General features: G+C 30.7%; 2 protein-coding genes across 2 annotated transcripts; one reads left to right on the top strand and one right to left on the bottom strand.

Annotated features, from left to right (window-relative positions):
- The first annotated feature begins 306 nt into the window (after positions 1 to 306).
- LOC120079973 (endoglucanase 7) lies at positions 307 to 9,456 on the top strand. Its single transcript, XM_039034468.1, has 5 exons — positions 307 to 858; positions 5,199 to 5,503; positions 6,934 to 7,534; positions 8,615 to 8,793; positions 8,875 to 9,456. The coding sequence occupies exons 1-5, from the start codon at positions 447 to 449 to the stop codon at positions 9,274 to 9,276; spliced, it is 1,899 nt and encodes a 632-aa protein (XP_038890396.1). The 5' UTR covers positions 307 to 446; the 3' UTR covers positions 9,277 to 9,456.
- A 1,158-nt stretch (positions 9,457 to 10,614) lies between these two features.
- LOC120079974 (beta-hexosaminidase 3) lies at positions 10,615 to 19,813 on the bottom strand. The gene is made up of 14 exons (XM_039034469.1): positions 19,249 to 19,813; positions 18,787 to 18,867; positions 17,724 to 17,759; positions 17,519 to 17,630; positions 16,587 to 16,657; positions 15,885 to 16,015; positions 15,745 to 15,810; positions 15,570 to 15,670; positions 15,025 to 15,084; positions 14,538 to 14,571; positions 13,447 to 13,545; positions 13,315 to 13,374; positions 11,790 to 12,040; positions 10,615 to 11,043 (listed from the first exon to the last, which is right to left on the bottom strand). The coding sequence occupies exons 1-14, from the start codon at positions 19,591 to 19,593 to the stop codon at positions 10,877 to 10,879; spliced, it is 1,614 nt and encodes a 537-aa protein (XP_038890397.1). The 5' UTR covers positions 19,594 to 19,813; the 3' UTR covers positions 10,615 to 10,876.
- Between the last annotated feature and the right edge of the window lie 1,690 nt (positions 19,814 to 21,503).

Below are 21,503 nucleotides of genomic sequence, written 5' to 3'. Positions count from 1 at the left end.
ATTAATAGATAATGATTATTTTATTAAAAAAATCGACAATAAACTTATTAGTAATAAAACTAAATTTAAACAAATATGACCATAATTCAAGTGTCATGAATTTATACTATCAATTTTAGACAAATTGACGTTCGATTATCACCCCATATTTAAAAATGGGGATACACAATTGAACGGATCTCAAACTACATATATGAAAATAATATTTTAAGAGGCTATATATATATATATATATTGTAAAAATATACAAAAGACATTTCTAAACACAAACTTTGAAAGCTAAGGGAAAATTTGGGCTTTTTCTTCCCATCCTTTTCATTGACAGTTTCAAACAAAGGCATTTTCCTCATTATATATAGAAAAAACAAAGCCATTTTTCTCTCCACCGTCTTCACTCCTCTCCTCCGATGAGAAACAGAGTAATATCAGATTGAGACCTCCAAGAAATGCAAGGCGGAAACCACTGGGGAGGGCCATTAGAAGTGATCGACAACAACAACAGCAGCGGCGGCGGCGGAGGCGAGGATCATGATCGGAGGACGGCGGCGGAGGATTGGGATCGGGCGGCTCTGCAATCGCAATCGTACAATCAGAACGAGCTTGACGAGACACAGAGGAGTTGGCTTCTAGGTCCGCCGGATGGGAAGAAGAAGAAGAAATACGTTGACTTAGGATGCGTAATTGTGTCGAGGAAAGCTCTGAAATGGAGCTTTATTTCGATTTTGATTGCGTTCTGTGTGATCGGATTGCCGATTATTGTGGCGAAGACTTGGCCGCACCACCGTCCTCCGCCGCTTCCACCTGATCGCTACTCTGAAGCTCTTCATAAAGCTCTCTTGTTCTTCAATGCTCAGAAATGTATGTTCCCTTCCCTCTCTAAACAATTCTCATTTTTTTTAATTAAAAAAATTAATTAATTTTAACAAAACACAAATATCTATAAACTCACTATATATATTTGGAAAAAATAAACTCATTAGTATGCAAATTTTAGTTTGATTAAGAGATAAATTCAACTATTAATGTTTTTTTTTCTTGAGATCTTATAAATTTTGGATCTTTTTTAGAATTCATTGAAAATAGAAGAGAATACTATTTTTGGATGAATTTTTGAACAAAAATTTATGGGTGGGTAAAAATTAGAGAATTTATTATTATTATTATTAAGATTGAGATAATGGTGTGACTAGATGAAATTGAAAGTTTAAAGTGAGAATTGATATAAGAATAAGATTTTTTTTTTCTTTTGTAAATTGAATTATATGATTAATAGATCATTGACTTATTAGATAAAATCTATAAATCTATCTTACATAAAATTGAAAGTCCTACGATTTACTTTAAAATATGTTATTTTATTTTATTAATTCGTTTATCGTAATATCTTTAATTGTAAAATTTTAAATTTTAAGATGAAATTAAGATTAATATATAAATAAGAGTATGTTTGGAATAATTAAAGAAAAAGCTTTTTCTTAAATAAAATTGATTTGTCAATAAACAAATTTCAAAACATCATTTAGGAATTTTAGGGATCAACATTGGTTTCTTAAGAAAAAACGTTGACACTACTTATAATGGTCAATGGATTATTAAAAAAAAAATGTCATTAATAAAGATCCTCAAAAAAATATGTGGTAAGCAATGATAAATATAGATGGAATGACTTTTGAATATAGACCAAATAAATTTGTCATTTAAAATAATTTTAAAATGTAAGATAAAAAAACATTTTTATTATTTTTTTTTTCAGAAGTGTTTGAATAAGAAGGCATCTCACACCGACCTTGTTATAAAAAATTTCAAAAGTAAATATTAAATAATGTGCTACAAAAAGAATGTCATATTGTTAAAAAGAAAGTGCTTTCAACTAACTAAAAATCATTAAACAACTAATGAAATTGAAAGGTATTGATTTAACATTTTTTTTTAAGTTTGGGATTTAATTTTGATATAGGATGTTATCTCGGCCGATTTTGACTTATTTTTATTTATTTTATTTCCGAAATATGATCTGTACAAAATTCCAAATATATTATTAACTGTCTTTTTTAAAATCTCTTTCTAAACTACAAAGGTTACTAATTATTTATTATTTCATCAACCTTAGGTTAGAGAGCAAATAATTTCTGAAAAATAAATAAAAGTCAATTTATTGATAAAGAGGAAATTTCTTTTAGATAGAAATGTTAAACTATTTACAAATGTTGTAAAAAAAATATTGATATATGTTGATAGATTTCAATCAACGTCTATCACATAGTATCTATCAGTTTATCGGCATATACTAATAGACTTCTATCAATCTCTATCAAAGAAGATTAAATTTTACTATTTTATGAAAATAATTTTTCTATTTTTCTATTTTTTGAAAATCACAAAAAAAAAAATTAATACATACAAATTAGGCAAAATAAATAAAATTCTCCAATTTACAAATATAGAAGGTGAGATTCAAACATTGGAATGATAAGAAAAAAACCACTAACTATTAAGTGCATGTTTGGGAGTGATTTTGAAATCACTTTTAATGCCAACAAGAACGTAGCTCAATCGACATAGTACTTGTACTATCAATCTCGAGACCTGAGGTTTGATTCCCCCACCCCAAACTTTAATTACAATACATTTAAAAAAAAATACTTTTAATCATAATAATCAATTTAATGATCAATTTTTCATTATTAGATGCATCTTTCATGATATTAAAATTGATTTTGGATGATGAAAATGATTCTAACTATTTCAAACCACACATAAATATGCCTTTATTTTGTTGATTTATAAAGCCAAGACCAACTCTTTTTTTAAATTTATTTTGTAAGAATGACATTCTTATTACAAATTTACAATAAGAGTTGTTATTCCTATAGTGTTGTTTAGTGTATGAAATGTTTTTAATCCGTTAAAAAATCAACTAGATAATTGTTGAAGTAAAATAATAATAATAATAATAATAATAATAATAATAATAATAATAATGGGGGAATGGTTTGGAGTTTGAATGAAATCACGCCAAAATTCATGAGGGTATTTAATGTCAATTAAAAATAGGAAAAATTTGTGGGCACCGTGTGGGCCCAATACATTGGAATATGCTACTTGTTTTGAAGGTTTTTTTTTTTTTTTTTTTTTTTTTTTTTTTAAAAAAAAATAAAAAATAATAATATCGGTGGTCAAGTTGCTTTTCTATTTAATCAAGTTAATTATTCATTCCGTCTAGTTGAACTTTTACAGTTTTGATTTTATTGAAAAAGTAAAACGATAAATATCCTTAAGAAGTCATTTGATTTAAGGTTTTATAAATATCTGACAATAATATATATTTAAAAATAAGATATTTGAAAATAAGATACCTCTAAAAATAGGATGTTTAAGAATTAAATATGACTATTTTTTATTATGCATGAAAATGTCATCACAAAAATTATATTTGTATTTAATTTATGAAAGCAAGCATCAAAATCTTTTATAATTGTAATAGATTAATAAATTAACCAATAAACAAAATTCAATATATCGATGAAAAATTGATTGATTATGAATTAATAATCATTTTAATTATAAATATTTAAAAATTGAGTATTTATAATTAAAAATTAACTAATTAATATATTTAATGAATGTCATATTAATTATATCTAATATTTAATTATTTTTATAATTAATTAATATCAACATTAGTAATTTTAATTTTTAATTAAATAATATAAAAAAATATATTAATAAACAATATATTTTATAAAAAGTTTAAAAAATAGACAAAAATATGATATATTAATAAAGAATATTAATTTTTTTTTTTCTGAATATGGTATGCTAGTAATGAATGAAGTGATACAAATTAATGACAATAAATAATTAACTAACCAATAATGATTATATGTTCATAACAAATAATCATATTAAAATTAATCTCAACAAACAGTTACTTAGTTTTAAAAAAAATAAAGTAATAAATTATTATAATTGAAATATGAATTCTTGAACTAATTAAATTTAACTAGTCCTAAATTACTAATTAAATATATTTAAAATATTGTTGGCTAATAAATTATAAATTTATGTAAAAAGTAATTGCATTTATTTAATAACATTTTATATAAAATAAGTCAAGTAAATATTTTAATAAATTATTATTGATTTATTAAAATATTATTTTTATTAAATTATTCAATTACTTAACTAATTAACTAATTAACTATATTTAAAGTGAAATATATATAAAATAAAAATTACAGTTTTGGGAATAAATAGAAAACCATTGTCTGTAGTGAATGAGAATGCTATAGAACAGTTTATTCCCAATGCAAAAAACCCTCCAACCAAACGGCTTCTAATGACAGCGGATTTAGCATGGGTTGGGGACTCAAGTCCTTCCTCAACTTTATACTCTTTATAATATATATATATATATAATATATATATATATATATATATATATAAACTAGCTTGCTATCAAAACCATTGGCTAATATCTTGCCCCCTTTAAATTCAAGTTCAAGCCATATTCATTACATTTGTTTTTACTAAATTATATAGAATCCTCGTCAACAAAATTTTTGAATCTGTCATTGCTCAATGACCTCACCTTTTAATTTCCACACGTTTATCTTATAATTCTAGTAATACTATTTTAGTTATTGTAATTCTCATTTTGGTTAATTTTAGTTTCTGTACCTTCAAAATGTTTATTTTGATATTTATATTTTTAACGTTCATTATTTTGGTCCCTATACTTTCAAAATATCAATTTTGGTTCCTATATTTTTAAAAAGTGATCATTATAGTTCATTCATTTTTATTTATATTTCATATTCAAGATACCAAAATGATCACTTTGTAAAAATACAAAGACTAAAATAAACCAATATTAGAATAACAACCATCAAAATGAACATTCTAAAATTACAAAAACCAAGTGAACATTAAAAAAAAGTACAACAATCAAAATATACTAAAATTAAAAGTAGGATAACCAAAGTAATATTTAAACCTTTTAATAAAACAGTATATAAGTTAACTAGAGTACACACTTAAAAATGGGTAGAGCGAGATTATTTATTTATACAGATACTATAGTTCTTTTTTTAGTTACACTCGATATTCTTTAGATTTTGTCCATAAATCAAAATTTATAGTATGAACAAAAAGAATATCGAAATATTGAGAGAAGTATTTTTGATGATGGGTGGTAGCTGGGAGATTAGCAAAGAGCAACAACATAACATGGAGAGGGAACTCAGGGCTAAACGATGGGAATGACACGTTGGCAAAGGGGGGCTTAGTTGGCGGATATTATGATTCTGGTGAGAACAGTAAATACAATTTTCCAATGGCATATTCAATGACAATGCTGAGCTGGAGCTTAATTGAGTACAGTCACAAGTATAAGGCTATTCATGAATATGACCACGTCATCGACCTCATCAAGTGGGGTACTGATTATTTACTCTTGACTTTCAACTCTTCCTCCACCAAAATTACTCAAATTTACTCCCAGGTAACTTTTCTTTTTTATCCACTTTTATAGTTTCATATTTCTAGGTTAATTTCAGCGTATCTTAGTAAATAAAAGATAAATTACCGTCTCAAAGATTAATACTAATGTTTTTGTTGCTACTACTTATAGTTTTAAGTAAATAATATGATATTATTGTAGAAATGAAGAGAAAATTATCTCCATTTTTAATAAAAATGAAAGATTAATATAGTCTTTTGTTGGATTTTTAAATGATACCGAGTGACGAGTTCAATATCCATTTGTTTAATAATTTATTAGATACTTAAAAGTAAAAAAATATTTTTATGTAACTATGAAAATCTTATTGTCTTATTAACTTTAGCATACTTTAGTAATTAAGTCATTGAATCTTTCTCAGTATGAACATACTCAATTAATCAAAACGTTATATATTTGGCTTAAATGTTCAGATTTCTCAAACTTTGTGTCCAATAGATCCTTAAGCTTGAAAGTATTTGGAGAAGGAGTTATGTGGGATGAAAGTTACAAACTTTATTCTTTGTTTGGTTTAAGAAGTTCTCAAACTCATTGTAGACTCTACGACTTATTAACATTGATTAAACAACTTCACTAATTAATTTTATGGTTTATAAGATGTGTTTTTTAAGGATGGAAGATGTGAGCATTTGAGTTCTAACTCGTTGATCAAGAATCCATAGTTGAGCATCAATATAAGTATAGCTTTGATTTCGAGATCAAAGTTCGGTAGAGATAATTGATTAAAAGACCCATTTTTCAAGCTCAAAATGATTTTTTTACTCCACTTTTAAAAAGTTTAGTCTTTTGACCTCTTTATTATGTCACCTTCAAACAATTTTACAAAATTATCCCACTTTCTTCTTCTTTTTCATTTTGTGTTTTCTTCCTCCTTTTTCAACAAGCTAGATCGTGAGAAAAATGAGTGAGGAGAGCGATTTATGAAAAAGAAAAGGGAGTCAATTCGTGTGGTGAGAGTTTTGTTTTGATAATTTTCCTTGAATTTGAGGGTAAAAAAACTCATTTTCAAAAGGAAAAATGCATTGTATGACAAATACATTTTAAGAAACCAAAGTCATGACTTCAATTTTTTTGTAATTACAGATATGACAATCATATAACAACCACATACAAAGCAGATAGCAATCACATAATAATCATATAAAAATCAAATAGCAATCAAATTTTCAGACCAAAGTTTTTTTTGCCATATTTGAAAAAAAAAAGTAAAACCTAGAGATACGCGCCTAATTTGTAATTAATTTTTTTAATTAAAATTGCAATTACCCTTTTTCGAAAAGTTTCTCCTAATTTGAGTCATCATAAAATATATATATATGTTGAGCAGAAAATTATTAGTTATTATATTAATATTATAATCCTATAAATAGAAGCTAACCATCATGGGTTTATATAACAAACACAACGCACAGGTTGGAGGATCGCAAAATGGATCCCAAATCCCCGACGATTCCACCTGCTGGCAGAAGCCGGAGCAAATGGACTACAATCGCCCTACACAGACCACATTCCAAGGCCCCGATCTCGCCGCCGAGATGGCCGCCGCTCTCTCCGCCGCCTCCATCGTCTTCCGCGACCACGACTCCGCCTACTCCGCCAAACTAATCAAAGGCGCCGAGACACTCTTCGCCTTCGCTCGCGATTCCGGCCGCCGCGGCCGCTACAGCCGTGACAACGCCTTCATCGCCGCCGCCTACAACTCCACCGGCTACTACGACGAGTACATGTGGGGAGCAGCGTGGTTGTTCTACGCGACGGGAAACTCGTCCTACATATCTCTGGCGACGCAGCGGGGAATACCTCGAAACGCTAGGGCTTTCAATGTGACGGCGGTTTCGAGTGTTCCGAGCTGGAATAACAAGCTGCCGGCGGCGATGGTGTTGCTGACGAGATTGAGGATGATGCTGAACCCAGGGTTTCCATATGAAGAAATGTTGAGTATGTATCAGACTGTTACGGGGCTTAATATGTGTTCATATCTCAAGCAATTTCGTGTCTACAATTGGACTCGAGGTACCTATCTCTTTCTTTCTTTTTTAGGGTTTTGATTTGATTTCTCTATGCTTTCAATTTTAAAATGCTCTGATCAAAATGGATGGTTGTAGCTTTTCTTAATGACTTTTTTTCCCTCGAATTTTTTTCACTTATTTGGTAAGTATTACATGACAATTTTATGGTTTAGATACTACTTTAATAGGGATATATTCCACTTTTGTTCATTTTGGTTTTGAACCTAAAAAATGCATTATTTTTACCCTTTAAGGTTTCATAAATTTAGAGACTAAAGTTTCACTTTTTAAAAGTACCTACTAAAAAATTGATCTAAATCAATATGAACTAAAGTTAAAAATACAAAGTTCAAAATGAATATAAGAAATAATATTTTAACCAAAATGAACAAAACGCAAAGGTACATATACTAACATAATATTTTAAGGGAATTTTTAAAAATAGAAAAGTAAGGGAAAAATTATTTATATAAAATAGCAAAATTTAATCTTCTTTGATAAATGTTGATTTAATAGAGGCTATTAATAGAGGCGGATAGAAGTCTATCATCTATTAGAATAGATAGAAACAGATAGAAATCTACCATTGATACTATAGTGATAGTATCTATTAAGGAAAGAAACGGATAAAAACAGATAGAAATCTACCATTGATACTATAGTGATAGAAGCTGATACAAGTCCATCACTAATAGATGTTGATAGAAGTTGAGTTTTTTTTTTTTTTTTTTTTTTTTTTTTTTTTTTAATATTTTTATTTTTTTTTTTTTTTTTTTTTTTTTTTTTTTTAATTTACCCAAACCTTTCAAAATTAAATTGGATAATGATAGGAATGGTATTAGACTGTTATTAGAGTATTAAGAGTATATTAGTAATTACCTAGAGAGCTCATTATACTTTTAGTTATAAATGATATTCGATAATTTGGCGAATAATTTAGAGCTTGAGAGTGATCACGAGATTAGAGGGATCCTAGTACTTCAAAAGCTTGGTTTATCTTACCATTTTTTATTTTTCAATAATATATTTAGGTTATTTTAGATAATCCTGAGATTAAAGATTGTGTGATGTTAAAACTTTTTAGGAGGAATGATGATTATGAACAAAGGACAGCAACAGGGACAGAATCTTCAATATATAGCAAATGCTGCATTTTTGGCATCTTTATTTGCTGATTACTTGAACTCCACCGGCGTCCCTGGCTTCAACTGTGGCCCTAATTACATTCCTTCAACTCTTATTCGCAACTTTGCTACCTCCCAGGTCCCTACTAATTCCCCTTATCAAAACCTTTCTATATCTCTTATTTTATCTCATCATTCTAATATAATTAGTTACCTACAGATTGATTACATTCTTGGCAATAACCCTATGAACATGAGCTATGTTGTGGGCTACGGCACCAAGTTCCCGAGACGAGTGCATCATCGTGGTGCTTCAATTCCTAGCGACAACAAATACTACTCATGCGAGGCCGGATTCAAGTGGCGAGACAATCCCGGTCCCAACCCGCACAATATCACTGGTGCCATGGTTGGCGGTCCTGATCAATTCGACAAGTTTCACGACGTGCGTACTAATCCAAACTACACTGAGCCAACTCTAGCTGGTAATGCTGGCCTTGTTGCTGCTCTTGTTTCCCTCACTACTACCGCTGGCTTTGGCATTGACAAAAACACTATCTTTTCTGGGATCCCACCACTCGGTCCCAAAACGCCGCCACCGCCGCCGCCATGGAGGCCGTGATGAGTCGTTGCTGGTGAGGACTAGGCCAACTAAAATCTTCCCTTTTGTCTCGATCTTTCCTTTTTCTTCTGGGCCTAATTTTCTTTCCTTAAATGACTTGACTTCATATAATATGTTCATTTTTAGAAGTTCTTTACACCATAAATGATTCAAAGTAGCAACAACTCCCTTGGAAAAGTATTTAGTTATAGCATAAAGTATACTAATACTCTTCACCTACAAACTACTTTCACCAATCTAGGCTTGCATCATGAACTTTGCTCGTGAAAATTAACCATTGTATTAAGGGGCCATCCACTTGGAGGAGCGTTCTCAAAATTTAAAAAGTCCCTCTCATTCTTATAATTCTAACTTCACCACCAAAGTTTCTTCGATCAACATTACATTTGTGTTTACATTTTCAAGGAGACAATAAATATTCTGATAGGAATGTTTTTTTTTAATTTATTTTTTATCAATTTTTTTTTTAATTTATTTTTGATCAATTTTTTTTTTAAATTTATTTTTGATCAAATTCTGATAAGAATGTTATTAGTGAATAATTAGTATATTTAGGGCTTATTAGTAATTAGTTAAGGATTTTGTTAGAGAAGTTTGGCTATAAATATAGTAGGTGGGGGAAGGTGGAAAATAGGCAATATTTTAAGAAATGAATTAGGGCTTGTACCTTGAATATTTGGTCTTCCACCATTGTTTATCTTTCAATATATTTGGGTTCTATCATTTTCATCATTAGTAACAAAACAATAACCTGAGAAATTAGTGAAAATGTGCATAGAAAGGAACTTGGGCGTAACCTAGAAATGCAATTAGTAGAAGAAAACACGGTGCATATTTTGAGAGATAATTAGTTAATCAAAGAAGTATTAGTGAGAGAAATGTTGAGAATATCTAGCACTCCCGATTTTAATGGGATTTTAATTTGCCGTTGCGGTTGAGATCGACTGTTGAGCTCGATGCTTCTTTATGTAATCTGTCATGCAGTGATTATTATTAATGAAGTTGGTGTTATTCTTTTTTTTTTTTTAATAATAATAAAAAAAAACGTCCCGACTTGTTGAACATTTTGCAAATGAATAAAGTAACTTTCTTTGTGTTCACTTTGGGTATAAGCTTTCAAGTTTTTATTTTTTTATCCAACCAAAGGGTTTCATACCAATGGAGATAATTATCTTCGTTTATATTACATGGATCTCTTCCTTCTCCAGCTAACGTAGAACTTCGATTTTTACACTTGATGGTGATTGGTTGGTTTTATTACGAGGTGTATGTTGCCATTTCTATATATCAATCCACAAAGTTCTTATGATCTAATGAAGTGACATGCTACCTTCAAAATGAAGGGAAAAAAGGGTTTATCTCCCTATTCAACTACCACACGCAAGAGTATTTGGCTTCATCATGCATTCACTTCCTTTGGCTTTTGTTTTCTTTTTTTGTGGGTCAGAATTTTTCAAACAAGAAAGATTACAATGTAAAAAAGATACATTAAAGTAGGACAAGAAGTCCTACCAAATCATGGACATAAATACAATATTCTTGCAAACTGTTCAAATTTAAGAGGAAAAGTAGAGTATGAAAGAGACATTAACCTGGATTATCATTGCACAAAGCAAGAGCCCGGACCCCAAGGAGCTGATCTGCCGAGTCCAGATACTGGAGCGGCATCGATCCCTCTCTGATTTAGCAAACACCTGAAATGTGCCAACCTTGCAAAAACTTGATCGGGGTCTTTAGCCAGATTGTCATATGGAGTCCAAAGGCGCTCTTTCAGTACATGATCACCAAAGGAAGTTATTAACAGTCAATTAAGGTAGAGCAAATAATGAGTTGAATCAGAGAAGATGGAGTCTAAGAAGCATAGATACGAATACGAGACACGGACACGAAAACACAATTTTTTTTGAAAAAAAATTTAGGACATAGACATGGCAAGGACATGTTTATTAAAATAAACATTTTTAGAAATATATGTCATTTTTATTCTAGAAGAAAATTCGAATTAAATGGGCTAATACATTCATATGTTTAAAAAATTAGTTTGATGTATTTCACAATCAAATTTATTATTATTGTCGTATGTGTCTTTTCAGTCTATTCAAGAAGTGTTCTATGTGTGTCTAACACATTTGTTACTCTAACAAGTGTTCAATACATGTCCAATAAATATTGGAGTGTCCAAGTGCCCAACACGTATCGGATATGGACACACTAGTCAAACCAAAGTGTTTGTGGTACTTAGGATGGAGCAATATAGCAGGACTAGTTGTGATTTTCTTCGGCTACTTAATTTGGCCTTTGGGAATGTGGGAATGTGAAACTACATCTCTTCTACACATTAAATTATAAAATATTGCATTGCCAGAGCCTTTATATATCGCATAATTTTGCACCAGAAGCAAAGTTTTGTGTAGGGTTTGGGGAATGGGAACTATCATGCGCCAGTTGGATAATGTAAATATGACAAAATTGATTCCATAATGCAAAACTAATAACACAAAAAAATGACGTACCGGCAGCGGCTGCAGCACGAGGCCAAATAGTTTGCTCAATATTTGACGCATCGACATTTTCACCCCACATGCATACCTCTCCACCAATGACTAATTTTTGTTGGTGAGGATCTGTGATATTTTTAAGCGGCTCATTTATATAGAACTGCTCCCAACTTGTGTCTATGTGGTCCAAGTACCAACTATCTTGGTTGCTAACAATGCATCTTAACCCAGCTGCAACAACCTTTTGAGCAACACCAGCTCCTAGCCTTCCAAATATGAAATGATATAAAACAGCAACCAGTAAGGTAAAAATATGGGATCCCTTATTTGGTTCCATTTCAAACAAATAACCGTTCTTAAAATTCTATTTTCCTGAAGACTTGTATATTCGTATAGCTTATTTGTATTTTTGCATTGAGAAGAATCTAACTCTGTGGTAAAGAAATCAATGTATTTTTTTAGAATGTTCATTGTTCGAGTTACAACAGTTTTGATAAAGCTCGTTTAAAATCTTCTTCATGGTGTTTCTCTCAAAGAAGTTTGATGGGCTTGCCATTCAGCCGGAATGCTTTTATTCTTCCCTCTTTAGTTATAAGGACTAGTTTTATCGATTATGTTCTTTTATCTGTCCTTTTGGTTTCTGTGTTGCTTGTTTTCTTTTTGTTCCTTTCGGAGTTATTCTCGAGTATTATTCTCCTTTTATTTTCTTAATGAAAAATGTCATATCTTGTTAAAGCAAAAAAAGAAGAATCTAACTCTGGCTTGGGGGCTCTCCAGGTGAAAGAATCTTGAAAGTGAAAAGAAGAAAATCACTATGGTTTATGGCAACACCATTCTATAATTTCGGTGTAAACTCTTTCCTTCACATATGTGAGGTAAACCAGATTTGTTCACATTCTATAACAGTTTAGGTGAACTAATTTTATACTCAAATATTTAGATAGAGATATAGCAGAACCGGATAAAATTGTCCCTTTCATACTTTGAGACGCTTAAATGAATTGAGGACGTTTACTCAGTTACATTGCATAACACTTAATCTTAAATCATCATTTGACCCTAAAGCTTAAGCTGATGAGTGAAGGCCAATTTACCATCATACCATCTAACACTTAACCTTCTTCAACTCTCAATTCTAACTAACCAAAGAAGCCAAGATAAGGTAATCATCATTCATATTTCATAGATGTTTTGCACAATTATGTGTGTTTAAGCTTAAATAGAAGTTGATTGCCTTAATTATTAAACACATTCATGCAATGATAATGGTCCTCAAGATAAAGCAAAAGAATATCGATAGTAGTTCAAGAAACTACTTTTAAACATGGATTTGGATTTGATATTCTATTACGGGTTAAGTTTAAAAAGCCGAAATATATAAATAGCTAAACTTAAATGAATTTCTTCCAATAATGAATCCTGAACACTCAACATACTTGTTTTATAAAAAAAAAAAAAAAAAAAAAAACAATCTACATGATTGCTAAAAAACTATTGTTCACTTTGTGGAAATTTATAGTTGGGAGTAGGTATGACATACCAATTATGCACAACAGTCTTTCGGCTCAATTCGCTGCCAAAATCATTAAAAGTCTCTTCCCTGAAAATTTTCAGTTGTGTGATAAAGATCAGAAGCTGCCTTTGATGGTTAAACTAAAGCAGAAGCACATACCAATTTACAAGTTCATATCCATGTGACAAAGCTATTTTTTGAGCTCGCAGGACAAAGTACTTGTAAGCATCGGATTCTTTCATACCCTTTTTTCTTAACCTGTTCATTAAAAAAGTCGAACACGTTTATCTCAATACTGCATTTGGCCGAATGCAAGTGTTTCCAGACAACACTTAGGCATACATATAGTATACAGTGATTTCGAATACAAATGATCATCAAATTGAGAAAAGTCGGCCATATAGAAAGTAGTGAAGACAGAGGCAATCAACTAGAAACATAGAAACACGCCCTATCCTAAATTGCATCAGACTTCCTCTTCCTACCCACAAGAAATTTCTAAACTTTCTCTTTACATATTCACATGTACCATGATTCCTAGCTTCAGAGCTAAAACGAAGATTACAAGCAGTATCACATTAATATTAAAAGAATAATGATAAGATCGTGAACTGATATAATTTCAACAGAAGTATGGCACGACTTTATACATATAAGATAGACAAAAAGTTATCATATAGCTGACGGTCCTAACCTTACGTGGAAGGACTTTTGACAACATAATGCTGAATGAATGCAACTTCCAGACTTTTCCATTGATGTAGTGTAGCATTAATAACTATGGATATCCAAACTAACACACATATTGACTGATCTCACGTGACTACCACCTAAATGAAATTATAAACCCTATATTTTTATGCATCACGTTAGACTTATATTTTTAAAAAATTTGCACAAACATCAATATTTCCATCTGCATTTCGACTGTGTTCAACTGATCACAATTCTTGGAATAAATTTTAAAAAAGTACACATGAGAATCAAATTAAAAAGGAACACTCTCTGAACTACAAATTGATTCTTGCAAACACTCAAGTTCAAGTTCTTTTGTAAACTCCAGTCTTGTGAATAAAATTTATTTCTTGCCTGAATGAATTAACAGAATTTTCATCCTTCACTTATAAAGCCAAGCGGGAAAAATTTAATAGAACTATTTGTTTAAGTAAAGTAAAACAGAAGAACATTGGGTCCTGAGTATAGTTTATTTTACTTTATAGACAGGAGTCAATGAGGTCTTAGATTATTACCACTTTCTTATATGAGGAGTCACTGTCCAGCAAGCTGAAATAAAACTGAGAGGGTTATGTAATTATCTAGGTGATCAATGTTTATGAAGATTGATGCAGAAGAATAATGAATCAAAAGAAACAACCATATCTTTAGGGATAAAGAAAAGTCATATGATAGACTATGGACAATTATCCTTTTGGTTCTCTCATGGTGTAAAAGTTCATCCTACTTTCTTAACTACAGTTTAACTTCTTTCTTAACCAATTGGAAGTGCTTTTATAACTTCCCTCAGCTTGGGTTGTTTCCCCCATGTTTTGTGTAATTTATCATATCAATAAAATGCAAGATGTTTCTCTTAAAAAATAAAAACAAAAATAAAAGATTCTGTCTCACTTGATAATGATCTAATCAAATTTCAAAGATGAAGTATTACATGAAGTTGATTAAAGAATACTTTGCAGGTTTTTCATGACAAACAAAGTATCATACAATTGTTCAACTTACTTGTATTGACTTCATCGCCTCCCAAGTGAACAAATCTATACTTGAAGATCTTGCTGAAATCTGAAACACAAGAACCGGAATATGATATCTTGTCTCCTAAAATAAAGATGCTTTTACCAAATGCTTAGTTCAAAACTGCAGGTTTTTCCAAATGATAAGAACCAAGATGATAGTTGCATTCTAACACGTCCTCACAATTCACGAGTTCATGTATAAAAAAGCTTCCAGCTGATGACTATAACCAGCGACCATTAAATATTCTATTCTTTCCAACAAACAAGAGAATGTTCGTTAATGCATTTATTTTCTAAAATTATACATATAAGAAAAAGAAGTGTATAATAGACTTGCTAAAATTTCATTTTAAGTTTTCTCTTAAAACTCAATTTATAGAATAACATCAAAACTGAGAAAAACTATTTATTTGTCAAACTTCTTCGCACTGATTTTGTGGCAGGACCTATTTTAATTCTGCTAAGAATTTAAATGTAAATCTTTATCCTTTCTAAGCATTTATAATATTTTTATGAAAAATGTGATATTACCCGATAGTATTCCATCTATTACTTTAAAGGTAAACTCATTACTGACATCAAGTGGCTGCTGACAGTCCTTCGACGGCCACAGAGCAGGATAGCCAACTCCCCTGGAAAATGAAACCATCAGGTCCTCACACAAGTTAACATAGTGAATCAAATAGAATAAAAGGTCAATAATTACCATGATAAAGCATGTCCAGGAACATCAACTTCAGCTAATACACTGACTCCACGCCGTTGCGCATATCTACAAAATTCAGAAAAAAAATTAAAATGGAACCCATCTCTTAGTTAGCACACCCAAAGAAAAAGGATGCTCACCTCACAATTTCTGAAGCATCCGCAATTGTATACCGTTCTTGTTTAGAATAAGCACCAAACCAAAGGTTCGGGAATGAAGGTATCTCCATCGGGAAAGATTGTGTATCGACAATGTGCCAGTGCAACACATTCTGCATAAAAAGGGTTAAAGTTCATAGTTGTAAGCAAGGGTGGGAATTGCAGCAAATGCAGGTAGTTTAGATCACTTATTATTTATGTATCAATACGGTCTGTCAATATCTAACTTAATTTTCCTTTTTCTCCTCTCCATCCATGTCGTACAAGTTTAAGGTATGTTATCAAGCTCACTTGAAGCACCAATGCAGATGCCTTGCTCTCTTGAAACATCGGGACAATTAATTATGGATGGAAGAGGCAAAAGAAGGTGAACAGAACCAAAACAGTGATGAAAAGAGAATGAAAGATTTGAATATTAAAATGACTCTAACCACTTCAACACATGATCTCCATCTAGGTAATCAAGTATCTGTATATTGGTAGTAACAGTCCCGGCATTTTTATTGAATAGCTTTAAAGCGTTTTCTTATTTTTAAACACAGATTTTATGTGGTCTACTGGGCAAGAATAGTTGGAAACTGAAGACAGCCAACAGCTATACAAACCATGTTTTGAGCTAGTAAGCATTGCCTGCAGACTAATATCAAATATTAACGCACAACTTAATGAATTTAAATTCTATACCAGCTTTGCATATGCCATAGAGTCAATCACTTTCTTTATAACTGGCAATGGCTGATAATGCCGAGAAGTATCTGCACAAAGGTCATTTACAGGTCAGATTAACAATTCATAATTGCAGTTGACCACCCAAGTCATGAAAGTGTCAAACAAATAAAAAATCACATGGAGTCTCCATTTTATTTTTAACTTCAATGTTGAAATTGTGAAATAGTTCAGAAAGTTCACTGCCCAACAACTATCATGTTCAGACTCTCATCCCTTTTACATAAGAAAGGCAAACCTTCCTCTGAGCCCAAGTATCCCTCCAGTTCAATCTAAGTTTCAACCAAAAAATCATATATACCAAATATATAGGATTTTGCTAATCCCGAAATCATCGCTTTATGCCATGCAACATAATTGAATAGTGTAGATCATAGGGTATAGGCTGAACATTCACAGCTATCATTTAAGAACGAGGAGAGCTCAACCATCCGAATAGCATGAAACGTACTTCTTGCCTACTTATTATGCAATATGCATAGTCCTTCCATAAAATTTAACCTACTATCCTGGCTAAAGAGACAACATCCCCCATAAAATGCTTGTTTAAATCAATAGATAGATAACATAAAATAACTAACTAAATAAATAAAAGACAACAATTTGTCTTTTTGCGTTGGTATATGCACTCATTAAACAAAAGTAAAAATATTTGGAAATACCAAAATTTTTGTCATAATTGCAGAGAAAGAAACAATATAAATTAGTGACAAAATAAATAAACAACAGCATAAAAGAAATAAAAAGGAACTGAAACAGGACAGGGAGCACCACGAGAACTTCTAACAGAGAGCATGGAAACCAAGCAAGCATTTCTATCATGTCGCGGTCTTGCTCAAGGATGGTCATTCCAGCAAAATTTGATATGGGAAAGTTCAGAAGCATCTCACCAATTAAGAGCCCCCGATAGGAGAACCTTGGCTGATCAATAATATTCCATGGTACCATGCGAACTTCAATTACCCTTGATTCAAAATTGAAAGAGCATAGTTGACTGAAGGTCTGCAGAATTTCATATTAAAAGTCATATTTTATTATTCCCTTAGGCTCCAAAAATTATATAACCTTCAAGACGTATGAGTTTCAGCGGGTAACCTGAAGACCATGCAAAGCCCCATAAACTGTACGAGCCTGCATAGTTTGAGAAAGTACTTAATTGATTAAGGACCAGAACTACAAGAATAAATTAGGAGAGCCGTTAATTATAAATACAAAGATAATTACACTTTATCAAGCAAAATATAATCGAGAGAGGACTATTGACCGTTGATGAAGGCCCTTTCCTTTATTGACCGTTGATGAAAACGACCAAAGATTTAAATCTCTTTCATTTTCACTTATGGCTTTTTCCAGACGATAGCATCTAGTTTTGTAAAACTCGAGAAACAAGAACTTCATTAAAATTGGATTTGTTTGATGAATCTTACTGAACACTTTTAGCCTAAACAATCAGATCAAGTGTATAAAACATGTTACAGTTTGATTGTGGTGCATGCAAGGATTGTGGTGCATGCAAGCTTGAGTACTTTGAACATAATTATCTTTAAAAGCTGAACACTGCCCATGCCAGTTTATGGAGAGAACTTGATCAAATAAAACCACTTAAGTCCACGTAAATAAATAATATTATGAATTTAAATTTAAACACCAAAAAAGAAAGAAAAAAAAAAGAAAGAAAGAAAGAAAAAACTTCATCCAAATTGTTATTTTTTATATATTTAAGAATTTGGAAATTCAGATTGAGCCAACTATTGAACTTTTATTGTTTACATTCTTATTTATAAAGTTATTTAAAGAACTATATATAAAGGCCATGAGATTTTCTAACTATATCAAATAATTACAGTCAATGGATTTCTCAGTTTTAAAAAGTAAATCCAAATACTATTCAATTTCAAACTATTCTAGAATTTAAATTTAGAACATGAACCAAAAAAGATTAGAAACACGCATTAATCAAAATATTAACAACATAAGCATGTTTGAATCAAAGTGCACGAGCCAACTAAAACTTAACAACTTTTCTCCACATTGATGGATGATGTCCAGTTGAATCAGTATTTTCCCCTTTATGAATTCAACTTTTTCACTTTTTAAGTGACCTCTTAATTGACTAATTATGAAGTAAAGAGAGTAGGTGAAGGTTTGGTTCACCCACCTGGAGATATGCATAGGTAGGTTTTCCAGGTGCAGGTGCAGGTATTGATAATCTGTACGATTCGTCTACACCATATTGTAACTGCAACATCAACATGGAACTTTCACAAAATTCATACAATAATCAACGGCCAATAAATTTCGTCCCAGAACAATTCATTTGATTGAAAATAGACCTCCAGAACCAAGAAAATCGGAACTATGAATCAACTATATCATTCAAAATTGAAGCATATGTTAAAAAACTCAAAATGCATTATCATATCGTCTTCGAGAAATCCAAGAAACGTCGTTTGAACTTGAACAAAAACTTCAAATGCATTTCCAACAAACTAAGAAACCATGAACAGATGTAGAACAGTCTCCACACAAGTTCAAAAGATTTCAAGCTCAACAACTTTGAAATCAGCCGCAAATCCAGAATATCGACAGATGAAAACAGATTCAACACAATCATATATACCTCATCGGAAGGCGAAGAAACAACAATGTGGATTCCAAGAAGCAGAGCAGAGGAACCTAACCGAGAGAGATTAGCATCAACACCATTGGCAACACGAACCAAATCAATCAACCTCGAGAATCCTTCCTCAAGTATCCCGGAAGCATCGCTGAAGTTAGAGCCCTGAGTGTTGAGGCGAAAATCCTTTGCAACATACAGCCGACGGTGCCCACCGTGAGTCACCGACACCGGCAACGGCCATATCCGCACACCTCCGGCAATCACATTGCTCCGGGGAACGGCGGAAGAGACCGAGAAGTAAAAAAAGAGCTGCAGAAGCAGAATGGCAGAGGAGTGAACTGCCATTGGGCAAAATAACAACAACAATGGAAGTGAAATGCAGTGGGGAATTGGAATTGTGAGTATTTGAATACTTTGAAATGGGATTATCTGAATGAAAAATGGAGAAATTCGACCACTTATGAGAGAGAAGCCATGGCAGAGAGTGAGGAAGATAATGGGCAAAATGATAAATAAATGAAGAAGAAGAAGACAACGAAGAACATGGAAGTCCAATATCGGAGTGTTTTTCCGGTACGTACTGGCTTTTTGTTTTAAAGGTCACTTTCTCGTGATTTGATAAATAATTTATTTTCTATAATTTTAGAAAAAAACAAGGGATCTTTTTAAGTATTTAAAAATATTTAAATTTAAAACAAAAAGTTCCAAAGTATAAATCTTAGGATATGAAAAATAATAATGTTTTATTTTCTTGGTTCAATCGCAAATTTACAAGCCGTTATCTTGTCCTTCATTTTTTTAAAAAAATATTTAAATATATATTTAATAAAATTATTTAATATTTGATTTTATACTTTTAAATGTATCTTTCCCATCATCAAAATTGATTTTGAATGATTAAAAACATGTTTTAGAGTGATTTTAAAAATTATAATCATTACAAAATCACTATTAAACATATCCTAACTCATTTGATAGTTATTTTTTTTAGTTTTTAATTTTCAAAAATTAAGTCTATAAACATCTCTTTCATCTTTTTTTTTTTGTCTATTGTTTCAAAATTCAAGCTAAGTTTCAAAAGATAGTTTTTAAAAACCTATTTTTATTTTTAAAATTTGGTTATAAGAATTCAACTCTTTTCTTTTTTCTTTTTTCGAAAGAAGAAATCCAATATAAGAAATTGAAAAAAATAATTTAATTTTAAAAATTAAAAAATTATCAAATGAAACCTTTATTATTGAATTTTAGTATTCCAAAATATTTAATTCCCATGCTTTAAAATTGGTAGCAATTATTCTTTAAAAATTTGTAGTAATTTAGTTTTAAATTTTAATAAGTATCAATTTAGTTTTTAAACTTTATAATTTGTAACAATTTAGTCACATGGTGAAAATATAATTATGATTTAATGAAATTTCTTACAAACATAGTTTAATAAATTGATTAAAGGTTAAGTTTGTCCATACATTATAAGGACTACGTCATTACATAATAAAAATTGATAATTAAGTTTTATAAGATGTTTCACTATAAAACTAAATTGTTAAAATTTTGAAAGTACACAATTTTTACTCGGATTATTTTAATGAATAATGTAATTTAAAAAAGAAAATGATAAATTTATTGTAGTTTTAATAACGTAAATTTTAAAAAATATAATATATCTTGAATTTGGGGTAAGGAGTTAAAGTGATGACAAACTTATAATTGTTTGGATAAAAAAAACAAAAACCCGTGCACATGGTACATGGGTCCGCTAATTTTAATGAGAATCGTGTTGTACACAAATTCGGTTAGAATCCACGTAATTTTTTATTTAGCCTTCCGAATGATCGAACCCTTCATTTATGCGAATTTACGATTTTAGGCCTAATGTTTAAAGAGGTAGTTTATATAATCTCTTTAACTCTATTCGCGTTTTCTATGTTATCAAATATTTCTCAATAATAATAAATTACTCTCTCTCTGTTCGTAGACGTAGCTAACACATTATTAGTTTATCATAAATCTTTGTATTATCTTTATTGATTATGTTTTTGTTTTTATTTTTGTTGCTTTCTTTATCTTTCCATTTCCTAACAAATTCTCTAAAAAAGAACTTTCCTTCTTTAATCTGTAGGAACTATTTTAGGATATATCGATTAAATATTGTAGATATGTTACAAAGTATCTTGGATATATCACCCAAATATCATAGATATATATCGTTGATATATTATCTGATTTTCTCGACATGTCTTTTTTTCCATGGTTTT

This window comes from Benincasa hispida, chromosome 6 (genome assembly GCF_009727055.1).
Source record: "Benincasa hispida cultivar B227 chromosome 6, ASM972705v1, whole genome shotgun sequence".
Lineage (NCBI taxonomy): Eukaryota > Viridiplantae > Streptophyta > Magnoliopsida > Cucurbitales > Cucurbitaceae > Benincasa > Benincasa hispida.
The sequence above is the reverse complement of the archived record's forward strand: the minus strand, read 5'-3'. Positions and strand labels throughout refer to the sequence as shown.

Bases quoted from the DNA above. Each gene is read 5' to 3' on its own strand.
- LOC120079973 (XM_039034468.1), top strand. From the start codon at position 447: ATGCAAGGCGGAAACCACTGGGGAGGGCCATTAGAAGTGATCGACAAC. The intron at 859-5,198 runs GTATGTTCCCTT...GATGGGTGGTAG, and splicing joins GTTCTTCAATGCTCAGAAAT to CTGGGAGATTAGCAAAGAGC. The intron at 5,504-6,933 runs GTAACTTTTCTT...CACAACGCACAG, and splicing joins TTACTCAAATTTACTCCCAG to GTTGGAGGATCGCAAAATGG.
- LOC120079974 (XM_039034469.1), bottom strand. From the start codon at position 19,593: ATGGCAGTTCACTCCTCTGCCATTCTGCTTCTGCAGCTCTTTTTTTAC. The intron at 17,760-18,786 runs GTGGGTGAACCA...CAAACTATGCAG, and splicing joins CTACCTATGCATATCTCCAG to GCTCGTACAGTTTATGGGGC. The intron at 12,041-13,314 runs GTATGTCATACC...CATATTTGGAAG, and splicing joins AAGACTGTTGTGCATAATTG to GCTAGGAGCTGGTGTTGCTC.